This window comes from Oenanthe melanoleuca, chromosome 4 (genome assembly GCF_029582105.1).
Source record: "Oenanthe melanoleuca isolate GR-GAL-2019-014 chromosome 4, OMel1.0, whole genome shotgun sequence".
Lineage (NCBI taxonomy): Eukaryota > Metazoa > Chordata > Aves > Passeriformes > Muscicapidae > Oenanthe > Oenanthe melanoleuca.
Window position 1 is genome coordinate 19,561,184 of NC_079337.1, and position 23,719 is coordinate 19,584,902.

The window sequence follows — 23,719 nt, forward strand, 5'->3', positions numbered from 1 at the left end:
GCATGGCTCTCCAGCTTTTCTGGTTTCAGATTTGGTCAGGGTGCCCTGCACTCCTGTGTCACTAGGTGACCTGGACGTAGGCACCACCCCTGTGCCATGACTGGAATGTTTTGTAATGCCAGATATAGAATTCACAGCTGGAACAGGAGTAAGGAAAAGCAGATGCTTTTGAAACATATGAAACAGCTGCTAGATTACAGCAGTGGGCTTCATATTAATGGTCTTCATTCTCAGTCCTTCACAACATAACACACACTCACCAGAGGTTTCATCTACTCTCTCGTCCACCACATGGTCCTTCTGATGAACCCACTCACTGTTGCACTTAAAATAGATCTGTGTGGCTGGGCTTGCTTTGCAGTACAGATTCACAGGCTTGTTCTTCACAATGTAAGCCTCTTCAGGTTCAATGAGGAAGTGGGGCAATGGCTCTGGAGGATCAGATGGAAAGGTTTCTGGAAGCTCGTGAAAAAAGTCGTCATCTGTAAAGGAAAAATGAAAGAACCAAAATTCAGCTGGCAGACACTTGCAAAAATTTCATAAAAACTGAAAAAAGTGCATAATTTTTGAATAAAATGTTATCTTAGCAGCATTTCTAAACTGAGGTTTAGATGCACTGCTGTTTCCAGACTGGAAGAAACTGTTCTTTACATCCTGAGCATTCTTTCCTCTCTGTGATGTGACAGGGATGTGCACATTCACAGTCCTTTGTTACTCTCATTGGCAATATCAGCAATAAAGCTTTGTGTCAGTGCTTGGTACAGTTGCCTGAAAAACCATAAGGAGAAATAATAGAAACTTTCAGAGGCTTCAAGGTCACACTTTCAATACTGAGTAATCAGGTGTGTGCAGTAGCTACCAGCTGAGGCTGGTCCAAAGAGGAAACAGTACCTTTTGTTTCAGATGAGCAATTTGAAATCTGCTGAGGGCAAAAGACTAAATGCAAGTCCAGTCTGCACCTCTTTGTTTGTACTCTGTCCTGCTAAGACTGCTAATGAAGGTGCCAAGCTCTGCTTTATTTACTCTGGCAGTAGAACATTGGTCTGCAGTCCTTGCTATGGAGAGGACATGGGAGCTGGGACATGGGGTGGGGCAGCTGAGAAATGGTGACATTTTGGGCAAACATGGACATGTTCTGTTGACACAAGGAACCTCAGCACCTCTCTGGTGCTGTTGGTAAAGGATGAAGTCAATGAAAGAAGTCTGGAGAAGGAGGGAAAGACTCCATCTTGCAGGAAGCAAGACTGAAAACACCAAACGTGCATACTTCCCTTTCTCTCCCTGTTTACACAAATCCTCTTTTGCAGCCCCTCTACCCCTTTGTGCAGAGGAAGTCTGGCAAATCAGAAAGCACTAAATTCAGTGGAGAGCAGCCCTCTCCCCATCTCCCTGCCCAGCTGCCATCAGAGCACAGGAGCATCTGAGATGCTGGAGCAGCAGGGTGGTGGGGGCACCAGCTCCTGCCAGACCCACCAGCAGCAAGCTGGCAGCTCTGAAGGCCCCCCTCAATCTCCCCTTTCTGTCTCTGACACAGCTGTCATTATAGCCAGTGATGGATGCTGCTGCTGATCAATAAAACACCACTGAACATCCAGCTGAAAACTCTGGCAGGCTCTCTCCTCCCTGCCAGCCTCATGGAGATGGAATGTCAGACAGCTCCCTCCCCAAACCTGACACCTCCCTGAGCAGAATGTGTCCAGAATGACAAGGGGGCATGACTCTCCTTCCAGATACTGCTTTTCAGAAAGACAAGAGGGAACAGGGACAGATGGAGGAGAGAGGGGCAGAAGAGAATTTGGTCCCTGCAGCTGCATGGAGGTAAACTGCATGTCTTCATCAGTGATGGGAATACCTCACAGAACAAACCACTTTGTGAACCTCCTAAACTGTTTATGGAGAGAACATATGTTCACCTTTTTTTTTTTCTTTTTTATTTCCAACCCTTACCCCCTTCATATTTATTTAAAAATACTCCTGTCCTTCCTGATGTCTCATTTTATAAGGAGTATTAGGTCTGACTCACTACTGCATCACTCCCTGAGAGCTAACAGAAGTGAACTGGTTCAAAGATATTAAAAAAAGGACCAATACATAAAGCCTGACATTCTTCTAGCAAAGGGAAAATCTGTGACACACTCTAACACTTACATTTCCATCTCCAATTAATCATTTCCAGATATTCAAATTAAATTTAATTTTTTATCACTTTCCCATGCTTCCTTTTATTTCTGCAGTTTCCTTTTCACTCTGACCACACCAGCCTCCTTCTTCTTCAATCCTATTTCCTCTCCTCATTAGGTATTTATTCTTTGGTCCATTTTACTCCCCATTTTTTTCCAAAAAGAAAGACGAGTTTCAGCAAGTTAATGGGAGTCCTCATTTTGTTTCATGACAATGAAACATGTCTGAACTGAATCAAGAGGTTTTTTAGCATTCCTCATCCCCTTCCATGCACACCTCCCCTCTTCCCCTCTCCTACATGCTGCTCCATAGACATCCAAACACAGAAACATTAGAGATGAATCATTTCCCCTGAATTGCCACAGGACATATCTTTTTCTTCTGGTCATTTAATTGCAAATCAGCAAGCAGACAGATGGAAACTAACAAAGCACACATATGTTTTATAATTAAACAAGTATTGCTTCACTAATTTCTGGTGACTGGAAGAACAAATGTGTTTATTTTCACCACTAAATTTCTGCACATTATCAAAGGCAATAATTGCAATGCCTGACCAATTAACTGCACCTTAACAAAGATAACTAGAAAGTCTAAAAGCAGGGATTAGCAAGCTGCAAAAAAGAAAAAAAGAAGGTTTTCAAAATCATTTCTTTGATCAGCCTGAAAAACAAGTGTGGGTTTTGGCTTTTCCTCCTGAAAGTAACTGCTTATAAAGTTTAGATATTATTTGTATGTATGCAAAGTACTGCCCAGTACATTATGATCTGGTCTCACATTTTGCTTGTGGTGACAACTGCTTCTCTCCACCAGCCTGGCATCCCACAGTCAGGTACAAGCCTGTTTCCTTACTGCCTTTTTGCTGTGATTCCTCCTTACCCTTCTTGAGCAATAATAAAGCACAGCTTTATTTTTCCACACTCTTTCTCATTCCTATCAAGAGGCATCTGAACTGCTCTTAAATGTTAGGGATATAGATGGAAACCATTCACAAACTGTCACACAAATAGTGCTCAAAGGCTGCCACGTCCCTGGAAACTGGCATTTAAAGCCGTCACTTTCAGGAACAATTTAAGACAGTAGCTAAGAACGATTCTCTTTGCTTTTTGAACTTGAGAATGCTTGTTCCATCCTTGCCCTTGTACTGCTGCTGTTCATAGCTACAATGCTGCTTTTTTATAGAGCAGTTTCTCAAGAGGAACATATAGAATATCACCATGACTGTGTTTGGCAGAAAAAGCAGCAATCCCACTGCAAAGCTAGCCCACCTGCATTAGCACTGAGGGACCCCTTGCTGCTCCTTTCACTGCAGAAAGGTGGCAGGGGGTTAACCAACCTGTGTGACCCACAGGGGGAAGCCACTGGTGCTCCCTGCAAGGCAGCCCTGCCCTCTCCCCCAGGCACACCAGCTGCAGTGGCAGGATGCTGGCTGACAGGCACAGAGGGTGTGCAGCTCCCTGTGCCAGGCTGGGACACTTCTCAGCACGAGAATCTTTTAGGAGGAAGAGCCTTAAATCCCTCATGATGGCTTGCACACCACACCAGGCACAGCTGTGCCAGGGCTTAGGACAGTCAGCAATCCAGCTGCTGATCTGGGACAGGGGTTTGAACCATCAACCTTAACTCATCCTGGAGCCAAGCATTTCATTTTTTGAATTACAGTGACATGCTGTTGTGTTTCCATTGTAACACAGCAACATGCAAGCATAATTATATTGTTAGTGTAATTATGTAGCAAAATATTCCTAAAAATCTGACACAGAAAAATGTCAATATGGGACATTTGTCTGTGCTGGGATTTTTTACAGTTCTCTAGAGAGCAAGACCTGGTTACACCAAGGCAATCTAATGAATCTGTGTTTTCATGAGTACAGAGTTTCTAACAACCCAATAAACACTTCCATCAGTTTCTCCTGACCAGCTCTATTTACACACAGACCATTCCTCTCTCCATACAAAAATCAAACCCTGACTTAGATTTTGTTATCACCATGTGGCCTGTTGAGCCAGTTTCTGTAATTTGGATGGGAGCTGCCTCTCATGGTGTGCTCCATTGCTGTTTGAGGGGATAAATCTTGCCTGAGACTTTGATCTGCAGCATCCTGACGGGTGATCACTGGTTATTTAAAATGCTCATCTCCCAATAGTGCAACAGAGCAGCAAACTTTATAACTCTCTTATTTAACTCTCCTAAGTAGTTAGACTTCTTTTTTTTTTCTTTTGTCTGGAGGAAAAAAGCTAATTAAACCATTTGGGAGTGATGTGGAAGTGTATATACAAACAAACACTAAAAATTCACACACTTGATTTCCAATCATTATGCCAATGTCATGTGCTGCAAGTTCCCCTCACAACCTTGATCAAACACAAACACAAGACACACATTGTTCTCCCCTGTTGTAACAAATCCCCTTCTGTGCTCAGTAACTTTGAGCTGCAAGTTTACTTCTGCAGTATGTCACATTCATCTTTATTTTCACATAATAAAGTGTACAGCCCATCTGTTGTTATTGACTGATTTATATTAGCAAGACAAAAGACCTGATTAATGGTACTGCTAAACTGGCTGCAGTCATGCAATTCATTCATATTAAGAAAATAAATTTTTAAAAGCCACTTTAATGTATAAACTTCATTTTGAATTTTTATTTTAGTTTCTGGCCCAAATACAGATACACTTTTTTATTTGCCTTCTGTAGTATCTGACAAGTATGTTTCTTAAAAGCAAAGTCAAATGCAAATCTATAGGAACAGGGGGAATGCCACTGAAATAAACATTGATAAATCTGGCATGGGCTGTCACATATAGGAATTTTAGTTTAATTTTAATTCCCTTTTCTTTTAAGGTAAAACAAATCTTTGCCTAAGCCAGGAGCCTTTTGGTGTTAGGAAAGATCTTTATTCTTTCCATGCATTTGTCTGTAAAACTGTACACATTATAACTCTCCATGCATAACACGTGAAAAGAGAGATTTAATGGCATCCTTTTATGGATTAGTATCCCTGCTCTAATCTGTGGCAGGAAAATATTGTGCTCCCTACACCAATCTATTCATCTCTAGATCACTAGTTTTATTACTATACACAAAGCCTTAATTCTCATCAGCCCAGCACATAACTCAGTATATATCTGAACTGCGAGACTTGAACTATTATTGCCTAGATGATAATATATTGGACCATTATCTCTTCATGCGAGACCTGAAGCAAATTCTTCTCAAATGGAATTTACTTCAGAATGATTCAGGAGCAATTGAAAATGAATGGCTGCACAGTTAATTCTATTTGCATTTGGATGCCCATCGCTCGGCACGATCGCTCTCCGAGCGTGGCGAGACAGGCAGCTGGGGTTTACTGTATGGATGGGATTCCTGTCCAGGTTTTAATGTTATGATTAAAAAGCTTTCTAGAGCAACAAGTACTGTTTACTGGGAAATTAACAGCAGGTGCTAGCTCAGCCAGACAGCTTATCAGGATGGAGGCAAGGGTTTGCATTACAGTGCACACTCTTTCAGGAAAGGAAAATTGCTTGGCTGGAAGTCCTTTAGTAGCAGGGTTTCCATCCTCCTAGGAAGGGCATGCAGTGCCACCAAATGGGAAGCAAAATATACTGTTTGCCACAGAGCCTGCCTCCACCTTGGAGGCCCAAAACACCACAGAGCTATGAATGCAACATTAGTCCACGTTGAATAAAAATTGGGAGAAAGCAGGGCTTTTTCTAAGAATCACTTAAGAACAGTTTCCACACCAAAAGCCCTCTCAACCCTGCCTCAGCCTTGGAGACCACACAGGGACAGAGAATGGGCACAGCAAAATGTGTGCCCTGAAAGAGAGAGCACATTTTCCTGCCTTGACCTGGGGAGAAGGAGAGTGGCTTTCTCAGCCCTTACCCCCTGTCAGCCCTACCTCTGGCTGATTGCAAGGTGAGCAGGCAATAAGGCAATCACTCCTTATTCTTCAGCACCTCAGAAAGAGGAAGGTATCTCCAAATAGCCCAGGAAGACTGCAATTTTGCAATAGCAAAATATTTGGCCAACCTGAATTCACTGGCTTAAAGATGAGGCTTGGTTTTGTGGCAGCCCACAAACCAGATCCTTGTTGAACTTTGCTGGACCCTCCTGGGAGCAGGGTCAAGGGAATTTCTGGCTCAGATTTACTGAGCACCCACAAAATTAAATGCTCTTTTCGTCAGGGAAGGCAGAGTGCAGGCACAGTCTGGGAAAAGAGACAGAGAAATCGATAGGGCATGCGATGTTTATCTTTTTGGGTGACTTCAGCCCAGAAACAGAATAAATAAAGATCACAAAGAGGAATGAACTTTCCCTGCACCTGCAGCAGCTCAGTGAAGACACCTAGCACATCTCAGCTTAACAACACATCCCCAGGAGGTCAAACCCAAGCTTTGCTTCCACTTAACAAAGAACATGTGCACTGAGTGGCTACATATGCCTCAGAAGCTGCTGGGCAAAAGTCTCCCTCTCAAACACAGGAACATCAAAGGAAAGCCAAACACATCCTTTCCTGTCCTTCTGTACCCCCAGAAAAAATAAAAAGGAACTTTCTCAGCAGCACAGGAATCAATACTTGATCCATGGTGAGCCACAGGCACCAACCTGAAGCCCTTTCAAAAACCCAGACAATGGGCATCTCAGACACCTGAAATACTGGATTATTGGCTCAACTAAAGAGTCCAGGAAGGAAGTTTCTGTTATTTGGACACAGTCCTACTATACAGACCATCCTAAATAAATAAGCCATACCTAATCAAGCCTGTTATGCCTGCCACATTGCAACCAGCCTTTCTCAGAAAGCTGTGAAGAGCTGAAGGGGAGAAGAAAACACCACGCTTTCCCTTCTAGCAGCAGTGCACAGCCTGCCATTACACTGGGCACTGCTAGGGGTGGGAGCAGCAGCTCCAAAGCAGGGAGGTGCCACAGCCAAAGACAGCAGCCAACTGAGTGGCTGCTGGTGCTCCCCACTGGCAGCCCCATGGAGTAGAGCCTCTCCTCTTGTGCACTTCTCTCTGTGCCCCTGTTTTATGTGAAGGATGCATACCCAGATATAAAGCCAAGGGCAGAGGAAGATGAAAGAATCAATGGTTATCACTCAGACAATGTGGACACTGTGTGCTCTCCATCTCCCCTGCCCTGATGGTGCCATCTCCTCCCAGCCCAGTGCCTGGAGTACATCTCACCTGGCTTACCCTGGTAAACTGCACTGCTGTTAATCAACAACTAATCCCAGGGCAGTAAAATATGATTTGCATCAGGGTAAGGAAAAGGATAATCACATCTAGATGAAGAAAACACTGTACCATCTTTAGAAAGAGCTTTGCAAATTATATATTACTGTTGGGGAAAAGGCACTTTCCCCCAGTTTGCTTAATTCATAATTATAATTAAAGCTTCTGCTTCTCTTGAAACTTTAACAACTAGATGAGAGGAAAATTGAAAACAAAACTCCCAGTGCTCTGCAACAGGGAGGTTTTTTTTTTACATCCCATTGCTAATTCAAGACAAAACCTGCAGGTATATATGTAGACATGACATCTAAGGTTCTGTACCCAGAACATTTCCATTGCCCTGAGACAAATTCTGTCAGAATACCAGCTGCTGCCTAAAAAAGCAAGAGATGGTGGAAGTACTCATTAGCATTGGGCTCAGAGTCAGAAAATGGCAGAAGATGGAATGACTTCATGCAAGGCAATTGAAAATACTTTCTGTTGCATATGAAGAGCACCAAGCTGTTCTTTGAGCAACAAGGTTCATGAGACTTGCTCTCAATATAGGAAACTTGATGCAGTAATGTGCAAGCACTGCTTTCTATGAGTCTGCCTAACCATGTAAATAGATAAAAAAGGCTGGAGGCAAATCATCAGGGGGTGAGGCTGACTTATGAGCATTGAGAGCATGTAATGTAAAGTGAAGAGGCAAGAGCCCTGTTTCTTTGCTCTGCTCTGACTACCAGCAGTCACAACCTCCCTTTCCAAAATAATAATTACTTCTGATGGAAACTCACTGTGCTTGTACAGGGCTACTGGATAAAGTTGGCTCAGTTACTGTGCCACAGCTCTCAAAAGTACAGCACTTGAAAATAAAATGCTTGACAAACAGCAGATGACACCAGTGACACTCTGTGGTGATTACCCTGTGGAAGTTTCCACCCTCTTTCCGCTTCCAGGGTTGTCAAGCATTGGAGCAGGCTGCTCAGGGAGTGGTTGAGTCCCCATCTCTGGAGATATTTAAGAGACATAGAGATGTGACACTTAGTGACATGGTGGATTTGGCAGTGCTGGTTTAACAGCTGGACTGTCTGATCTTGGAGGTCTTTCTGACCTAAACTATTCCATGAATGTGTGATTTGTTTAAAACTAATAAAATATTCATGCTTGGGGGGAAAAAAAAAAAAAAAAAAAGAAAAAAAGAAAGAAAAAAATATAAAATAAGAAAGAGTGGGTTACAGACTATCTCAAAAACTTTATCTCCTTACTCTGTCATGTAATAAACTCACAGAGTGACATGCAAGTGTTACTTTGCCAAGCACTCACCAAGCACTGCCCTATTGTAACTGTGAGCTGCAGGCATTTAACTGGAAAATTAACACAGCTCCTGATAGATATGGTTGTGCTGGTAGAGTTTAAGCCTGTTAGTGCTAGTTGTGTCTTTTCTGATAGAGATGCAACATATGAAAATCAGAGAAACTTCAGTGTCTGCCCACAAGGTTTTGTGTCCTCCCTCTTAAGTTTTTTCATTTTGGATTCTAGATTGTGATGGTCTGTGATGGCATGGGATCTCCTCCTAACCACCTGAAAATCAAAGTCCAATTTGAAACATTTCTGCCCCAGCTGCCATTAGTGGTCATAATGGTTGACACAAGGTCAAAAATTATGAAACCTCTGAGGAGCATCATTTCCTCTTCAGTGTTAGGCTTCACTTCCCTTTGACACATTAGTCCTGAAGCAGCTCCAGGCTCTTGACCCCTTCCTTAACCCTGATAACTAATTAAAGATGGACAAGGCTTAGGCTAAAATACTTCTTGTTAAACCTATTCATTCTCAAGTCCCCTTCAGGCACTCTTTGTCACACAGGACAGAGCCTGCCATATTTACGTGAACATGAAAGAAGGTGCTTGTTACAATAACACAAAAAAATCTCCTTTCACAAGACCTGACAACCTTTATGGTTAGATGCTAGAATGCATTTTACAGCACATAAAATATATTCTCAACACACACTGGAAACAAGTTTCCTGGGTATAGTCCAAAGCATACAATTCAGGAAAACTTCCAAGGATAATTAACTCTACACACATTTTTAGAATTAGAAGTTCAAACTCAGGTTCTTTATCTTACTGCTATGTCAACAGTCCAAACATGGTGTCCCAAATATGATAACCAAACAAAAATTGAAAATCCCACCTTTTCTCAGGCTCTTAAGTCTCTATCATGTGAAACAAAGACAGAGCTCAGGCCAGAGTCATCAGCTGCAGGCAAATGGATTTCAGGGCCAGTGGTAAATCATACTGCACAGCACAAGTTTGTTTAATAGAGAGAAATCTGTGTGCAGTGCATTGTTGATGGCTATGGCACAATGAAAGGAGCTCCATACTGCTACTTGAGTGAGGATCTGTAACTGAATCTGGCACTTTACAAATACTTTCTCAGCTTTTTATGTAGTTTCATATTATTAATTAAGCTTGCTTCTTGCATCAGTATGTTAGGGTTAAAATGTCAGCCTTTTGTTTCTAGTAAGAATGGTTATTTTTACCCTTAGTTTGCCAAGTATTAAAACTGCAGCAGAGCTTTGTTGCCAGTTTTGTAACCCTTCCAATGAAAGCATTTTTGTCCCATCAAAAAGTGATGATCCAACATCTCCTAATTAATAAAAGTGAGATTTAGTGGGATGTCATGGATCCTAATTTCATGAGCTGTCTGAAGTGTATAGTTAATCTAGATAGAAGTGTCACTCCATCTCAGAAAAACACGGGACACTTGACTGTACCTAAAATAATAGCTGGTTAAGGCATTGAGCTGAGACCCAGGGGATAGATATTCTTCTGTCACCTTGGGGAAATCTAATCTGCCAGGTTCAGGGTCCCATCTGCAAAATGGATGTAGGAGCTTAGTAGGTAGCACTCTTTGTTCACTGCCTTCAAACTGAACTAACAAAGCTCTGCACTCAGATCCTTCCTCCAAAACTTCTCCCAAATGCATGCCAGTATAACATGCTAAACAGCCAACAGTTACAGACAGGATTGCAAACAAATCTGTGTTTATAAAATGACTAGGGAACAAGTCTGTCTGTGCTGGAGCTGATGCAAAGTTTGCCACTGCTGTCCCTTTGCACTGATGGAGCAGCCATGCCTTGGGTGCCCTGGAGGGCTCTCTCCATGGGCTGGGGGAACCCTGCTGTCCTGAGACCAACATTAATCCTCATTAATACTACATACTCACTACTTCTTTTCATGGCTCTTAATGAAATTATTATTTGCCTGGTGCTGGTTACCTAATTTCATCCACAGTGAATTTTTCAAGAACCATAAATTATCTTGTATGAGGCTGATTTATCCCAGCAGAAGTTCAAATTGAATTAGAAATCCATTAGCTGAATTCTAAGCAGGAGCTTCTGGGAGAAGGGGAAAGGAAAGGGGGTGGAACTTGGGAATTTGAACATCAGATGTGGAAAAGGGGAAAAAAATCCTTAAAAGAAGTAGAAAAAGAATAGAAAATATAAATATCTTCTTATTGAATTAGACACCCAGGTATTTATAGAGTCAGATGGAAAAACACAGATTGTTGCCTAGGATCAGAAATATGACTCAGACATTTATTTATTTATTTTGACTAGCAATTGGTTTTGTAAATATATGAGATTTTGTAAGCAGATGAAAAACTCTGTTCCACTTGAATATTTTAGTTCCCATCATGAAAATACCAACAGATTCTGTGCACTATATATACTAATAAAGCTAATAACAAGCTGTTCAACCAAATCTTAACACAAAATAATCAAAGGCATTCCTCCCTGTGAGGGAAAATGAAAGCCAAAAAGGTTTATTTGCTTTGGAAACATACAGGATGATTTAATCAGCTGCTGTCCTCCATTCAGAGCACACTTATTTGAGGAGACACATGGACAGTGTATCTTATTGAGCACATTTATTTGCAGGTTAACATGTCCTCTCCTATTGCCACTCTACCCTCACCATAGGTGGACATCAGTATTAAAGGAAGGAGATGGAAGGTGAATGCTGCAATTTCATTGGTAATAACACCCACCCTATCCTTTGCTAAAGCTGGAAACTATGATGGACAAGGAGAGAAACTGCTCCACAGTCCCTCTCACATGAGTTACAGAAGCAGTCTGCATCCACACAGTTCTTTCAGAAATTGGTTACAGACAGGAAATCTTCCCCTGCAGTGACTAATTTCATTTACACTCATTCTTAAGTGTGATTTCTTGCTCACAAGCTCTCTAACAATTAAAAAACATTAAAAATCTTAACATTCAAAGTGAAACCTGAGACAGCAGTCTCCTGGCTTTGGCTGGCCTCCAAGCCAACTTCTAGCTCAAGTGTCTGTGAGCTGTCCTTCCCAACATCAGGAGCACCCAGGACAGCTCAAACACAAGTTGTTGAGACCAGAGAGCAGATGTACAGTGCCTGACATGTTCCATCAGGCTGCTGAATCCCAGCAGGTAGAACTCCAGTACCTGAAAAGTCCATGGGCACCCTTCCCAGCCACCACAACACTCTTTGCCTCCAAATACTTTCCATGGACACTAACAAGAGAAATGAGGGGAAGTCTTCTGAATACTCAGTAATCTAAGTTATGACTGGAAATGATAGCTAAAGTAGAGAAATCCCCAGAAAGTGCTGAGAACAGATCCAGCTCTGAAGTTTTATGGAAAGACAGAGTGAATGTTCAGAGCAGCTGAAGTTTAACCCCTGAATCTATGGATCACACACTGACTTGCTTCCCTCCCTCATCTGCTTAGTTTCTTGTCTGCTACATCCATTTTTAATGTAAGGTTCCTACAGGAACTGTTATCTTCTGATAACATGATGTCAACAGAAAATGCCACTGGAAGTGGCACTGGAAAATGCCACTGGAAGTGGGGCTTCAGATCCTGCAAAACAAAACCTTTCTATCAAGTTACATTGCATTTCTCAGCAGCACTGTGAATTGGTTTGGGAGAAATCAGAAGCACTCTGTACTCACACCACAGGTCAAATAACAGTATTGTGCTTCAGCAGCTGAAAGCATCCAGCAGAAACACAGGGAAAGGGCAGCTTGGAGTGTCTCTGGCTCAACAGCCTCCAGCAGCAGGGATGAGAAACACAGAGACATCCACCTCTGTCTTGCAGATGCCACAGGAGGTAACACTGCACAGCATAAAGGACAAGAGCATCCAGCCAAACTGGCCCCTAGATCTGCATTGCCTGCCTGGGGACACAGGGGCATTTACACCTGTTGCTGACTCCCTTGTGTCTAACAAAAGTGGTATCATTCAGTACTGCTGCAGATTATTCCAAGAAATTGCATTTTTCTGAATCTGAGTCTAGTCCAAAGACTGTAAATCTCTGAGGTCTCAACTCCCTCAGCACAGGTAAGTAGCCCTAACAAGAGGCAAACAGATTCCTTTGGTTTTGATTTTTAAAACACAGATCTGCACTCAAAGAGACAGAGCAGCACTGTTAATGAATGAATCTAAAACATAAAGAAACACTGGAGAGGAATAACAGAAATGCAATTAAGTTAGAGGCTTTGCTGGGCATGTTTTGTGTTGCCACATCATATTTATTTATTCAGCACTCCTCAGCAAGTCAGCTCAAAGCTAGGGAGCAATGAATCAGTGCTCTAATCTCCCTCCCTATCATCCCCAGCCTTTGTGAGGAAACTGATATCCAGCCCCAGCTGAACCTGTCGAGTTCTAATCATAAACACCATCACTACAGAAACACAGACCTAAGCTATCTGACTGATCTGAGCACAAGACACACGTATTTCAATTCCACTTTAGTGTTCTCATTTCTTTCTTCATCCCTTTTCTCAGCTTTCCTGTCATGTCTTTTCTCCCCCCATTTTTATCTTTTTTTCTTGCCTTTAGGCTATCCCTTTTTTTTTTTTTTAAATCCACATCTTTCCCATTCCTTTTTTTTTTTTTTTTTTTTTTTTTTTTTTTTTTCCCCAAGTACAGCAAACATGATTGGTCAGGAATCTTCTTATGTTGTTGCAAATGGATAAAGATTAATGGCCAATAAGAGTACATAGAATGACTAGGGACAGAGACTTCACAAAAGCCAACATCAAACCTACATAGCTGTACCTACTTTTAAGCTCTCAGAATAATTAGCAACAGACCTAATTTATCCACATTAAAAATCCTTTCCTCTGTGCAATAGCAACAACATTCTAGCATAAAGGGAGAGGTGATCCTGCTTTATTTTGGTGTCTAACTAGAGACAACAGTTTAAAGTGGTTCTCCAGTTAGTTTAAACAGCTTTCTCTGCTCTGCATTTTGGCAAAATTGTCTTGTTCAAGTTCATTTTGTTGTGAGGTGGCCTCATCCAGCAGGTTACTGATTTGTGATGAGGAAACCACAGTAACATTAAATCAAACTTATCTAAATATATAGCAGAAGTTCACATTCTGTGATTGCACAAGACTTGGGGCAGAAGGGATAGAAAACACATTAAATTAATTGTCAGCCATAGTTAGTGGAGGTTTTCACCAAAAAGGTAATTTGCAGCGGTTGCATTTCATTCTCCAAGCCACATTTCCTTTTTAAGTGGCAAAATCACAGCACATAAGCAAATTAATATCTAAAATAAAACAGCAGCTGTGCATTTGGGTAGCAATTGTATGGAAGGAACCTCAGAAGCTCGTTAGTACTACTTAAAGGGAGGGGTGTGTTTTGGTTGGCTTCCCACTGTACTCAGTGCTGATGCCAAAACACATTATAGTACAGCTGAAAACATGCATTGTATGGGCAAGACTGTCAGCATTTTGCTCACTCACTCACACACACACAGAGCTGAAAACAGGAATTGTCTGAGTAAGACTCTCAGCATTTTGCCTCAGCAACCTGGGCTGCAGCTTTCTGTTAATGAAAGAAATCTCTATAAGCTGAGTTGCTTCCTTCCCAAGCCTACTTCTGCCGTAACTACTCCTGGGAAACATGTAATAATACCAACAATTAACAGCACACCACTTCCCACCACTGTAAATTAACCTGAATTTGCCTCCCCTTCAGAAAATGCCCAACTGTTACATTAATCTCTGCCAATATGCTGAACTTACAGTGCTCTGCACTATTTACAGCAGACTTGTTCTCTTCCAGGATCCTCCTTCTCATACAGGACAGCTTATGCTCCGTGCAGGTGAGCAGAAACTCAAACAGGTTGGAAGTCAACTAGGAAAAGACTCTTTTACACAAAATCCAGGGAGCAAATGGGCCAAGGTACTGGGGATGCACTAGAATGCTTCAGAGAGCAAATTCCCAGCCTGTTTTTCCATCACCCCACACACATCAGCTCCTTTCAGGTTCTGAGGATCTCCAGCACAGCACCCCTCAAACCTATGACCTGCAGACTTGGAAAGCAGATACCAACCATCCCCAACACCTCTGTACTTGCTACAGCCATCCCCACTGCCTGGCCCTGGGGGCTGCAGCACCTCCTGGCTTCATGCTGCCCTAGCCTGCTGCCACCAGGAGGAAAACTGCCAGCACCTCAAGAATTGCTTAATGTATGCAAAGGTGATCTTGGGTGCAGCAGGAGAGGGGACTGGGTAGCAGCAAGAGCAGGGAACAAGTTGCTGAACATGACAGTTCATTTCTGGATAGCTGAGGAGATTAATGCCTTTGCCTGCTGCTCATGCATTACTGTCCCCAGCCCTACAGAGATGAAATGCTGTCATGTACAGCAACTTGCTCTTCACTGCTCAAGCAGAGAGAGCTCATGCAGTGACTGCTCTCCTGAACCCCAAACCATGGCAGAGAATGTTTAATTAAGGGAAGCATAAATATGAAGCAGGCACTGTATTTAAATAATGTACTGTAAATGCTTCATTCCCAAACAACTGGAGGAAAAGCATGAAAACTGATGATGCCATCGATCACAGCACAGATCACAGGAGTCAGCTATGAAATAAGTCTTCCCTTTGTTAAATGAATAATACCAAAGAATATTGTTCAAATCTTTCGTCATATTTGTCCCACTTTCCCTGGTTGTATTACTGCTCTTATCATTTGCATCATTTGCCATTTGTAATATCTCCTACAAACCTGAAAATAACTGTTCCCCAGGTACATTTTTTGGAATTTTTATTTGTAGCATGAAGTAAGTAGTACAGAAATTGCTAGGCTGGTTGCTTCAACACCCCAAAATTAACACATATGAGGAGTTCTGCAAGTGCACAGTAAACCTGCTCACCTGGCAGAAAACCTATCTACTTGTCAGCAGTGGTCTCATGCACCTTGAAGACAATTTTTTTTTCTTTACAGCATGGAGACCCTGTGAGACTGAGAACTGATTGAATCAGGAGTCTAGCCCATCCTTCAGAAAGCTCAGTCTAGTCTTCACTCTTCTAAATTAGCCCTAGTCACCGTTTAGACAAACTTTTCTGAGGATAGGGTTGTCACATTGAGTTGAGATTTTTCTCACAGCCTAGGGAATTTAGAGTCAATTATTCCTTGAAAGCAGTTTGTCTAGCATTACTAGACTGCTTTGAAAGACCAAACCTTATGTCTGAAGCAATCTAACTCCTGGGCTCTCTGCTGAGGCCACAAATGGAGACCAATCTAGATGCTGAAACTCACGTAATAGAAAAGAGTTCATTAGAAGCCAGCAAAAGCACAAATGAAGTCAAAACTCTCAGGTATCATTCAAATTCACAATAAGCAATGTCAGACAAGAAATAAACCAAAAAATAAACCATAGTGCTGTCTGTATCTCTCCCAAACAGGTCCTTTCCAGTTGGTTGTTTTCAACCAACATTCTTCAAGTCAGAATACACCTCAGACTGTAACTCTGAACTTAATAAATGCCTGGCAACTAAGTTCATAAACTATCTGAACATCTAGATCCCAGTGCATATTCACTGACTTCCCCTATAAACCACTGCAGGATACACAACATTTTGATTTGCACATCAGCATCATTGCAGCACCCAATTCAGAAAGGGATTCCAGCTGTTCCTGCAGCCAGAATAACTCACAGTACAGCTGACAGCCTGGAGATTTTTGGGAGGGGGATGTGTTGTCAAAATATATATGGGCAGTATAGATATATTTACCCATATATAGATAAAGAGATGCTTTTCTTTAGAAAAAATAACTAAATGTTTCCTTCAAAAAAATAAGAACTTGTACTAAAATGGGCATTCTTGAGCTTGTATTTGTAAGTCTAGCAGCTGCCTCCACTAATGTCTCATGAAAACTATTGCCTTCATCAAGCTTAGCATTGATCCCATTATTTGGTCCAATTTTCTCAAATTACTTACTTCTAGCCTTTTTGTCTCATCAGCTACATTCACTCATTTCTCTGCTACAGGGCTCCCTTATCTGGGACGACTCAGGTTTCAACTGCCCAGACATATAACAGTAAGTGTTCTACATCTGTAAATAGCCCTGTTTAGGTACACTAGCAATCTTACTGAGGCAGTGCAGAAGGCAAAGCATTTTAATTTAGGAACACCCATATGGATCTTGTTATGTTGTGGACCAAGTAAATAAAATCCTTGTCATCTGTTGTGGGCTTTGCCATTTCTATGAACAGAATTTGCAGAATCTTCTGTTTCCTCTAGAGGCATAATGCAGGTGCAGCCATGTCTTGGGACATTTGAAGACATAGGCCAAGAGATTTTATGCTTTTTAGGCCACTCCTTTGTGTAAAATCTCTAAGTACCACAGCAGGGTAAATGTAAACTGAAGAAGCCATCAGATAGATAACAGCTCTTCTGCCAAATCCATCTGCCTGAACTTGATCCTTGTTGGGAATAACACATCATTGTAATTATTTATTGTATAGAATTCCTCCCCATATTCAATTTCCTGACCATGATTCTCCACAGAAGTGACCCAATTGAATTTAAAAAAAAAAAAAAAAAAAAAAAAAGGGAGAGAGAAGGGCTATGAAGCTGGAGAAAATTAGCATGCAATAAGCCATTTCTTCCTGTCAATTTTCTCGTCTCCTTTTATTAACAGATTTGTTTTTGAAGCAATTATACACGTGCAATCCATTTGTGGCATCTCTTTACTTGCCTCCTGACACAACCATTATTAGGGCTGTCACAGCTGATGGGCTGACAGCTAGAGAAAGGCAGTTCTGCAGTGTCCTGGTACTGCCAGTCAATACCAGCTGAATAACAACAACACAGCCCACGAGCCGCCTATTATTTCTCTTTCCAGTGGTTGTGTTGAGAGCAGCTCCTGCAGAATTTTGACAGAAGCAGGGAACAGTGAGGATGGTCTCCATGTGCTCCCTGACTCAGGTGCCAGCCATAGACACTGCCATGTCACACACCTTCACTGTGAGTGGGGCTGAGCTCTCAGCACACCCAGCACATGGTGAGCTTCAGAAATGAGTCAGGAAAACTCTCACAAATGTATGGCACTGCTGGTCCTGCTGCTCCAGAGCTAGCTGAGTATGCCCTGAGGTTTGCAAAACTGAATGCAGCCCAGCTGTCTGGATGGATGTCCCCCCTGGTGAAGAGGAAAAATTGGTGAAGCTGTCTATTAATATCAAGAACCTGTGAGAGCAGGGCCAGGAGTGCCAGCACTATTTTTTCAATCATACATCACTATGGAACATTTGATTATCATTGCTTTAAAGCACACTGTGTGCTGACTGTACCAATTTTGTCAGGAAATTTGCAGTATTACAGCTATCCACAGCTGTGTCCCACGCTGCAGTGACAACTCAATTCTCTGTGCAAGACGAGCCAGTCATGTGGGAGCAAGATTTGTGTTGGCTTTCCCTTTCACATCCTAGGTGAGGACAACACCAGGCTTGCTCCTGCCAGGTGTGGAAAGGAAGATTTACATTCCCATGGGAAATAAGTCCAGCCCAACACAACATGAACCCAGTGGCAAAGTCCTGAGGGATAGGGAGCTGTGTGACAGATGTGTGCACAGGGCTTAAAGGGTCAATCCCAGCTGTGCTACAGACAACTGGAATAAGCACAGGCAAGCCATTCAGTCTGTATGATCATAGCAATAATCTTTATTCTTTCCACCCTCACTTTACCCTTTAATATTTCAAAGTCCTGAAGGGACAAAGATGACTTTTCACTGGATTCATACTGCATTTACAACAGATCCACCTTAAACTTAAAGCCATGGCTACACATCTACAAGAGTCTTCCCCAAATCACATTTAGACACAGATTCAACAAAGTATACCCTTCTGGCAGGAAGACATTTGACCTTCCACTGGTTATGCCTTTGAACAAAGAACCATTTTTCTCTGAGACAATGCTAATAAGCTGATTAATATATCAGTTTATTTTAAAATAAACCCTCCAAGAAATTTGGCCTATGGGTGTCAGACCATTTCTTTCTCATTGAATAAAATGAGTGCATTATGCTTCCCTTTGAGTTTAATCTGGGTCTACAACACAATTTGAATTTTATTTGCAGGCAGCGAGCCACTTTAATCTTTATGGCTTGGATAATAAAAGTGATGAAAAAGTGACAGGTTTCCCTTCAGTACATTTTGTGCCAGTCCACCTGGGATCCTGGATGTTTAGCTTCCTTTGCAATCTGCAGTACTGGATCTTCAAAAGTATTCATGCCAGTGGTACCCAAGATAAATACAAGCTGTGGTGTGTCTAGATACTAGTCAAAAATAGCCAGAGACTCACTGAAATAGCACACAGAAGTTGGGCACATGGGAAGGGAGGAAACCTTTTAGCATTTTTCCAGTGATTCTTTCTAACTTTGAGCGTTTTTTTTTTTTTTTTTTTCCCAGCATGAGCACATGATTGTACCATAGAGAATTTAATGTAGAACAGCCATATTACCTCATGCCTATAATTGCTCTGAAAGGGACAAAACTAATAATTCACTCACTGTTAGGTGGTGATTTTTAAAGTGTTTATCTCCCATTATTTACAATGGAACTAAGACTACGGCTAGTTTCTGAAAAAGACAAATTCAATTTTTTTTAAAAAATGAAGGAAATCATCCTGTGAGGAAGGGCACCAGCTCTGTCACTGCTCTCTTGATACCAAGAGGGGATGCCAGAAGTCTGGAAAAGAGAAGAGCAGGCATTTACAGCTGTGAGGTGGGAGGCCCTGGCAGAAGAAGGGGATACCACAGACAGAGGGAGCATAGGTGCACATTGGAACCTGTGTATTTCCAGGGGAAGTCTAGAGGTATAGAAATGCTGCATAGTCACACAGCCACAGAAGAGAAAAACCTAGAATTACCCTTCAATGTCAGCTAAATTTAATCCAGGACAAGGAAGGTTAAATGTTTCACTTGTAATGATAAGGTTGTTACCAAAAGTGGTGAGTGTTAAGCTTGTTTGGATAGTGAGCACTTCCCTACCTTGACAAGCATGGATGTCTAAACTGAAATCTGCATACCCTGCATTTATAAACCTTGATTAGGGGTAATTGTACTAGTTTTCAGTCCAAATGAGAGACATCTACTTGTGCCATTGCCATTGTGCAATTTTAAAACAGCCTTTTCGTCCTGCAAGTGGCATTTAATGAAAAATAATACAAGTCCTATTCCAAAATACTGTTACACAATCTGAAGCACCCTTACTGACTTCCTCTGGTGTTCTCAAAAGGCTTATTTCCTACCTCTCCAACAGAAAAAGGCCAACAACCCACTCTTGGCTCCTGAAACCACTGCCTTGTACAAACTGATGAGCTGTTCCAGTGTGTCAGAATAACCTGTCCTCCAGTCTGCTGGGACTGAGGGATTTGGGCAACACTCTGAGTGGGCACACATGAGAGTATTCTGTACTTATGGACCCAGGCACACAATTAATCTTCCCTGTAGAAGGCAACCTTCATGTCCTTTGCCTGTGCAATGTTACACAGACCTGGTGCAACCAGTTGGGATTTGCAGTAAAACAGCCAATTCAATAATAATAAATAATAGTGGGTTGGCAAATCCTCTTGTTGAGGGAGTCTGGGCTCAAGAATACACAAATGTCAGTTTTCTCTTGGCTCCAGGTGTCTCTGTGCTATAGGCTAAAGAGCAACTGGAGACTGCTAGCAACAGATGTTGCCCATGGGGTTGGTTGTGGGAAAGCTTGGGAAGTCAAAACACCACTTTTTGTCCTACACCTGCTGCACTAGCACCATTTTAGTTCTGCCATTGCAATGCAGGCTGGATAAACAAGAAGAGTCATTCTCTGCCTGGTTATCCATGAAGGTTGACCTAGACCAAAGCTCTTTCTGATGGGCAGTGTGTATCTCTATAGCATAGTCTTTGTGCAACAGCAGAGAATAAGACTGAATATATAATAAAGTTATGCTTTATTTGGAAAGGGAACTGCAGAATGAAGCAGGCAGAAAAAAAAATTATCCTAATAATTTCCTTTGCTGGACAAATTGGTAGTCTATCAAGAATAAAATCAAAACTTCAATAAACTATCCATGCCTGAAATTTATCTATCAAACAATACCTCTGAAAGTATATAATGCAAGCATTAAGCTACTTTTCTCATCAAAGAAACAAGTACATGAAAGCATGGGTCTTTGAAACTAAGAAAAAGTAACTACCTGCTGTGCCTCCATACAAAAATACTTGAGTTTTTTTTCCTGCCACTCAAAAAGTATTTTTGCTTATTATATTAATTTTATTCTAAGAGTTAGATTTTATCAAACTGTTAAGAGATGAAACGCTAGTTTTTCAAAGCAGCACACTAAATAAGCATTACCCTCAGAGTCCCTCTCCCACAGCCTACAGCAGTGGACAACATTTAGGAGAGACTGGTTTCTAAGATCTTGCTGTTCCCCCCTGTTTTACTCAGTCTCTCTTGCTGTTATTTAGATGCAATGAGGTATTGCTTTGGAATTAGGATGAATAAAGGGCCCTTGGCAGAACCTTGTCTGAGCCATATTAAAAATGCACCTTCATTCCTCAGTCTGCCAATAGTTGAGTTCCTCACCTGTCCCAAATCAATACTACAATATGGATTGTACAAACTTAGCTATTGACCATGTGGGACTTCTACTTTACTGTGAAAAACTGAGCAGAGCTTAAGAATGACCACTTTAAAAAAAGAGGAGTTAAAAACAAACAGATGAGAAACCAAGCCTCTCAGGCTACAAACATTCCCTACATATTTTAATAAAATATGTTGAATTCCCATCTCTTACATCCACATGTGACTGTGTAAGTCGAAAGACAATTCAATATCAAGAATAAACAGGAGTAAGCACAGGCTAGAGGTGTTCACTGATTCTCATGTCTAGTTACTTTTGCATGTGTTTATGAAAGGTGTTAGATATAAGTCAGCCTTTTTCTACTTAGAAAATTGCTAGACACTCTTTGGCTGACATTATTTTATATTAAAAATAGGATGTGTTTGAGATAGCCAACAATTTCCCATCAGAGCCTCTGTCATCACTTGTACCCACACAAACATCCCTCCCTGCATCCTCTCATGGTTGGATCCCAGGGACTCCAGTCAAAAGGAAAGACACACCTGCAGGATTTTGATCTGAAACTTGCAGAACACTGTTGACTTCATAAGGGAGAACAGCCTCAGTTAATGCTCAAAGTTCCATCATTTCCATGTCATGCTATTCCAAGACTAAGGAAAGGGACAAGTCTTCAGCTGTTTCAAGGGACACTTCAGTCACGATCAGAGGACAAAACTTTTCAACACCAGCTGAAGATCCTGTCCCAAGAGGAGTATGGCTAAACCACATGCAATCTTGCCACAGTAATGAGGGGGGAAATCACGTTTTTAGGGTGTGAACAACATTCCTGAAGGAACTGTGACAAGAAATCATTTCCACCTTTGTTCTGTAGCAAAACACCTGCTTAGTTCCACATGTTAAGATATAAAATGCGTTAAAAAAAGGCCGTAGAAAACACTCCTACCTTTGTACACACAGACACAAACATTTGTACTTTTGTTGCCAACTTGCTTGGACACTTTTTAAATTGATGTATTTTCTGCCAACCTCTGCTTGCTCTCTATTGAGCAGTAGTATGCCACCTGCTACAGCTATTTCCTAAATACTGGAGCAGTCCAACCAAACAATCACATAAAACTTTCGCCACTTTGTGCCTGTTGTTTAGTGCTAATTTCTTTGTGCTTACTAAGAGAAATTGCTATTGACTGCTTTCATTAGGAAACTATTGACCCTTATCCACTGGCACATCCTGGAGAAGAAATTCACTAAATGTGCCCATATTTCATTCTCTGAACATCAAGGTAGGAGAGTCATGCTGAAGGATACGGTTTATTTAATCCAAAATTAAAATTTTATAGGCTACATTACCTAAAGTAAATTGCTTAATACATTCAGTTGAACAGCTGCTTTCTAAGTGTTTGGCTTCCATGTTTTCAAAGCCTAAATTAAGCTAAACAATAGAACACTGTAGACTTTCAGGAGATGAACTATCCTCTTTTTTTCTTGGCACAAAAAGGAAAGGGAATTACCTACACTTAAGAGGCAAAATTTAGATTCAGCAAAGCAGTGATTTTCAATGCATTCCTTTAAAACAGCACAAGACCACAGTTTTTTGGGTTTAATTTTGCTTTAGTAATAGCATTAACAATATATATTTTACATAATTATGAACTCTACAGCAAAGAAAATTGTAATGGCTTAGCTACACTCACATTTGCCATTTGCCAGCAATAATACAGAAAACCACAAGAGTACAGAGATCCAGTGCACCCTGAAGGTTTTGGAAGCTGGAGCCAACATCAGTTCATTTGCTCTTGCTTCCAAGACAAACAGATCTTGCCATTGCAGAACCACTGGGCCACAGTGAATCCAGCCAGACTGCTCTGTGCACAGCACTGTCCTACTGCACAGAGCAACTTGGAATGTGTGGAAGGCATGTAAGGAACAGCCCTGCTCAGGTCCTTTATTTTATGGGACAAAAATATGACTGGGAGACCACTCCAACCCCTGAAGGACACTGATGGAAAATAACAATTCTGGACATTATATGATATTTCAGCAAATACAAAGTACCACTTCAGAACACAACAACCATTGCCATAGAAACCACCAAATTAATTTGCATCCCTACCATCAATAACCTCTGCAAAATCCCTTCAAGCCAATAATGGAGATGCAACATCAAATTCACCAATAAATGCCAATGGCACAAGACATCTGCTAAATCTTCACAACCAAACCAAAATGTAACTTTCAGAAATGTGTCAAAAATTTATTTGTCATAATTTTGACCATTTACCTGCTTTCTGCTCACTGATCTATCTCCCTGAACACAAGCCAGGGCAGAAGCCAAGAATGCCTAATCTAAGATGCTGAGGTACTTCCATCAGCTGCTCTGATAAATTAATCTATCTCTCTTTTAAACAAATG

The 23,719-nt window shown here is 41.5% G+C and overlaps 1 protein-coding gene across 2 annotated transcripts in view; it reads right to left on the minus strand.

Annotated features, from left to right (window-relative positions):
* Positions 1–23,719, minus strand: part of UNC5C (unc-5 netrin receptor C) — a 241,245-nt gene that overhangs the window by 88,869 nt on the left and 128,657 nt on the right. For both annotated transcript variants that reach the window (XM_056489838.1, XM_056489837.1), the window contains exon 2: positions 261–482. In XM_056489838.1, coding sequence (XP_056345813.1) covers positions 261–482 — 222 coding nt within the window. The remainder of the gene's footprint in view (positions 1–260; positions 483–23,719) is intronic.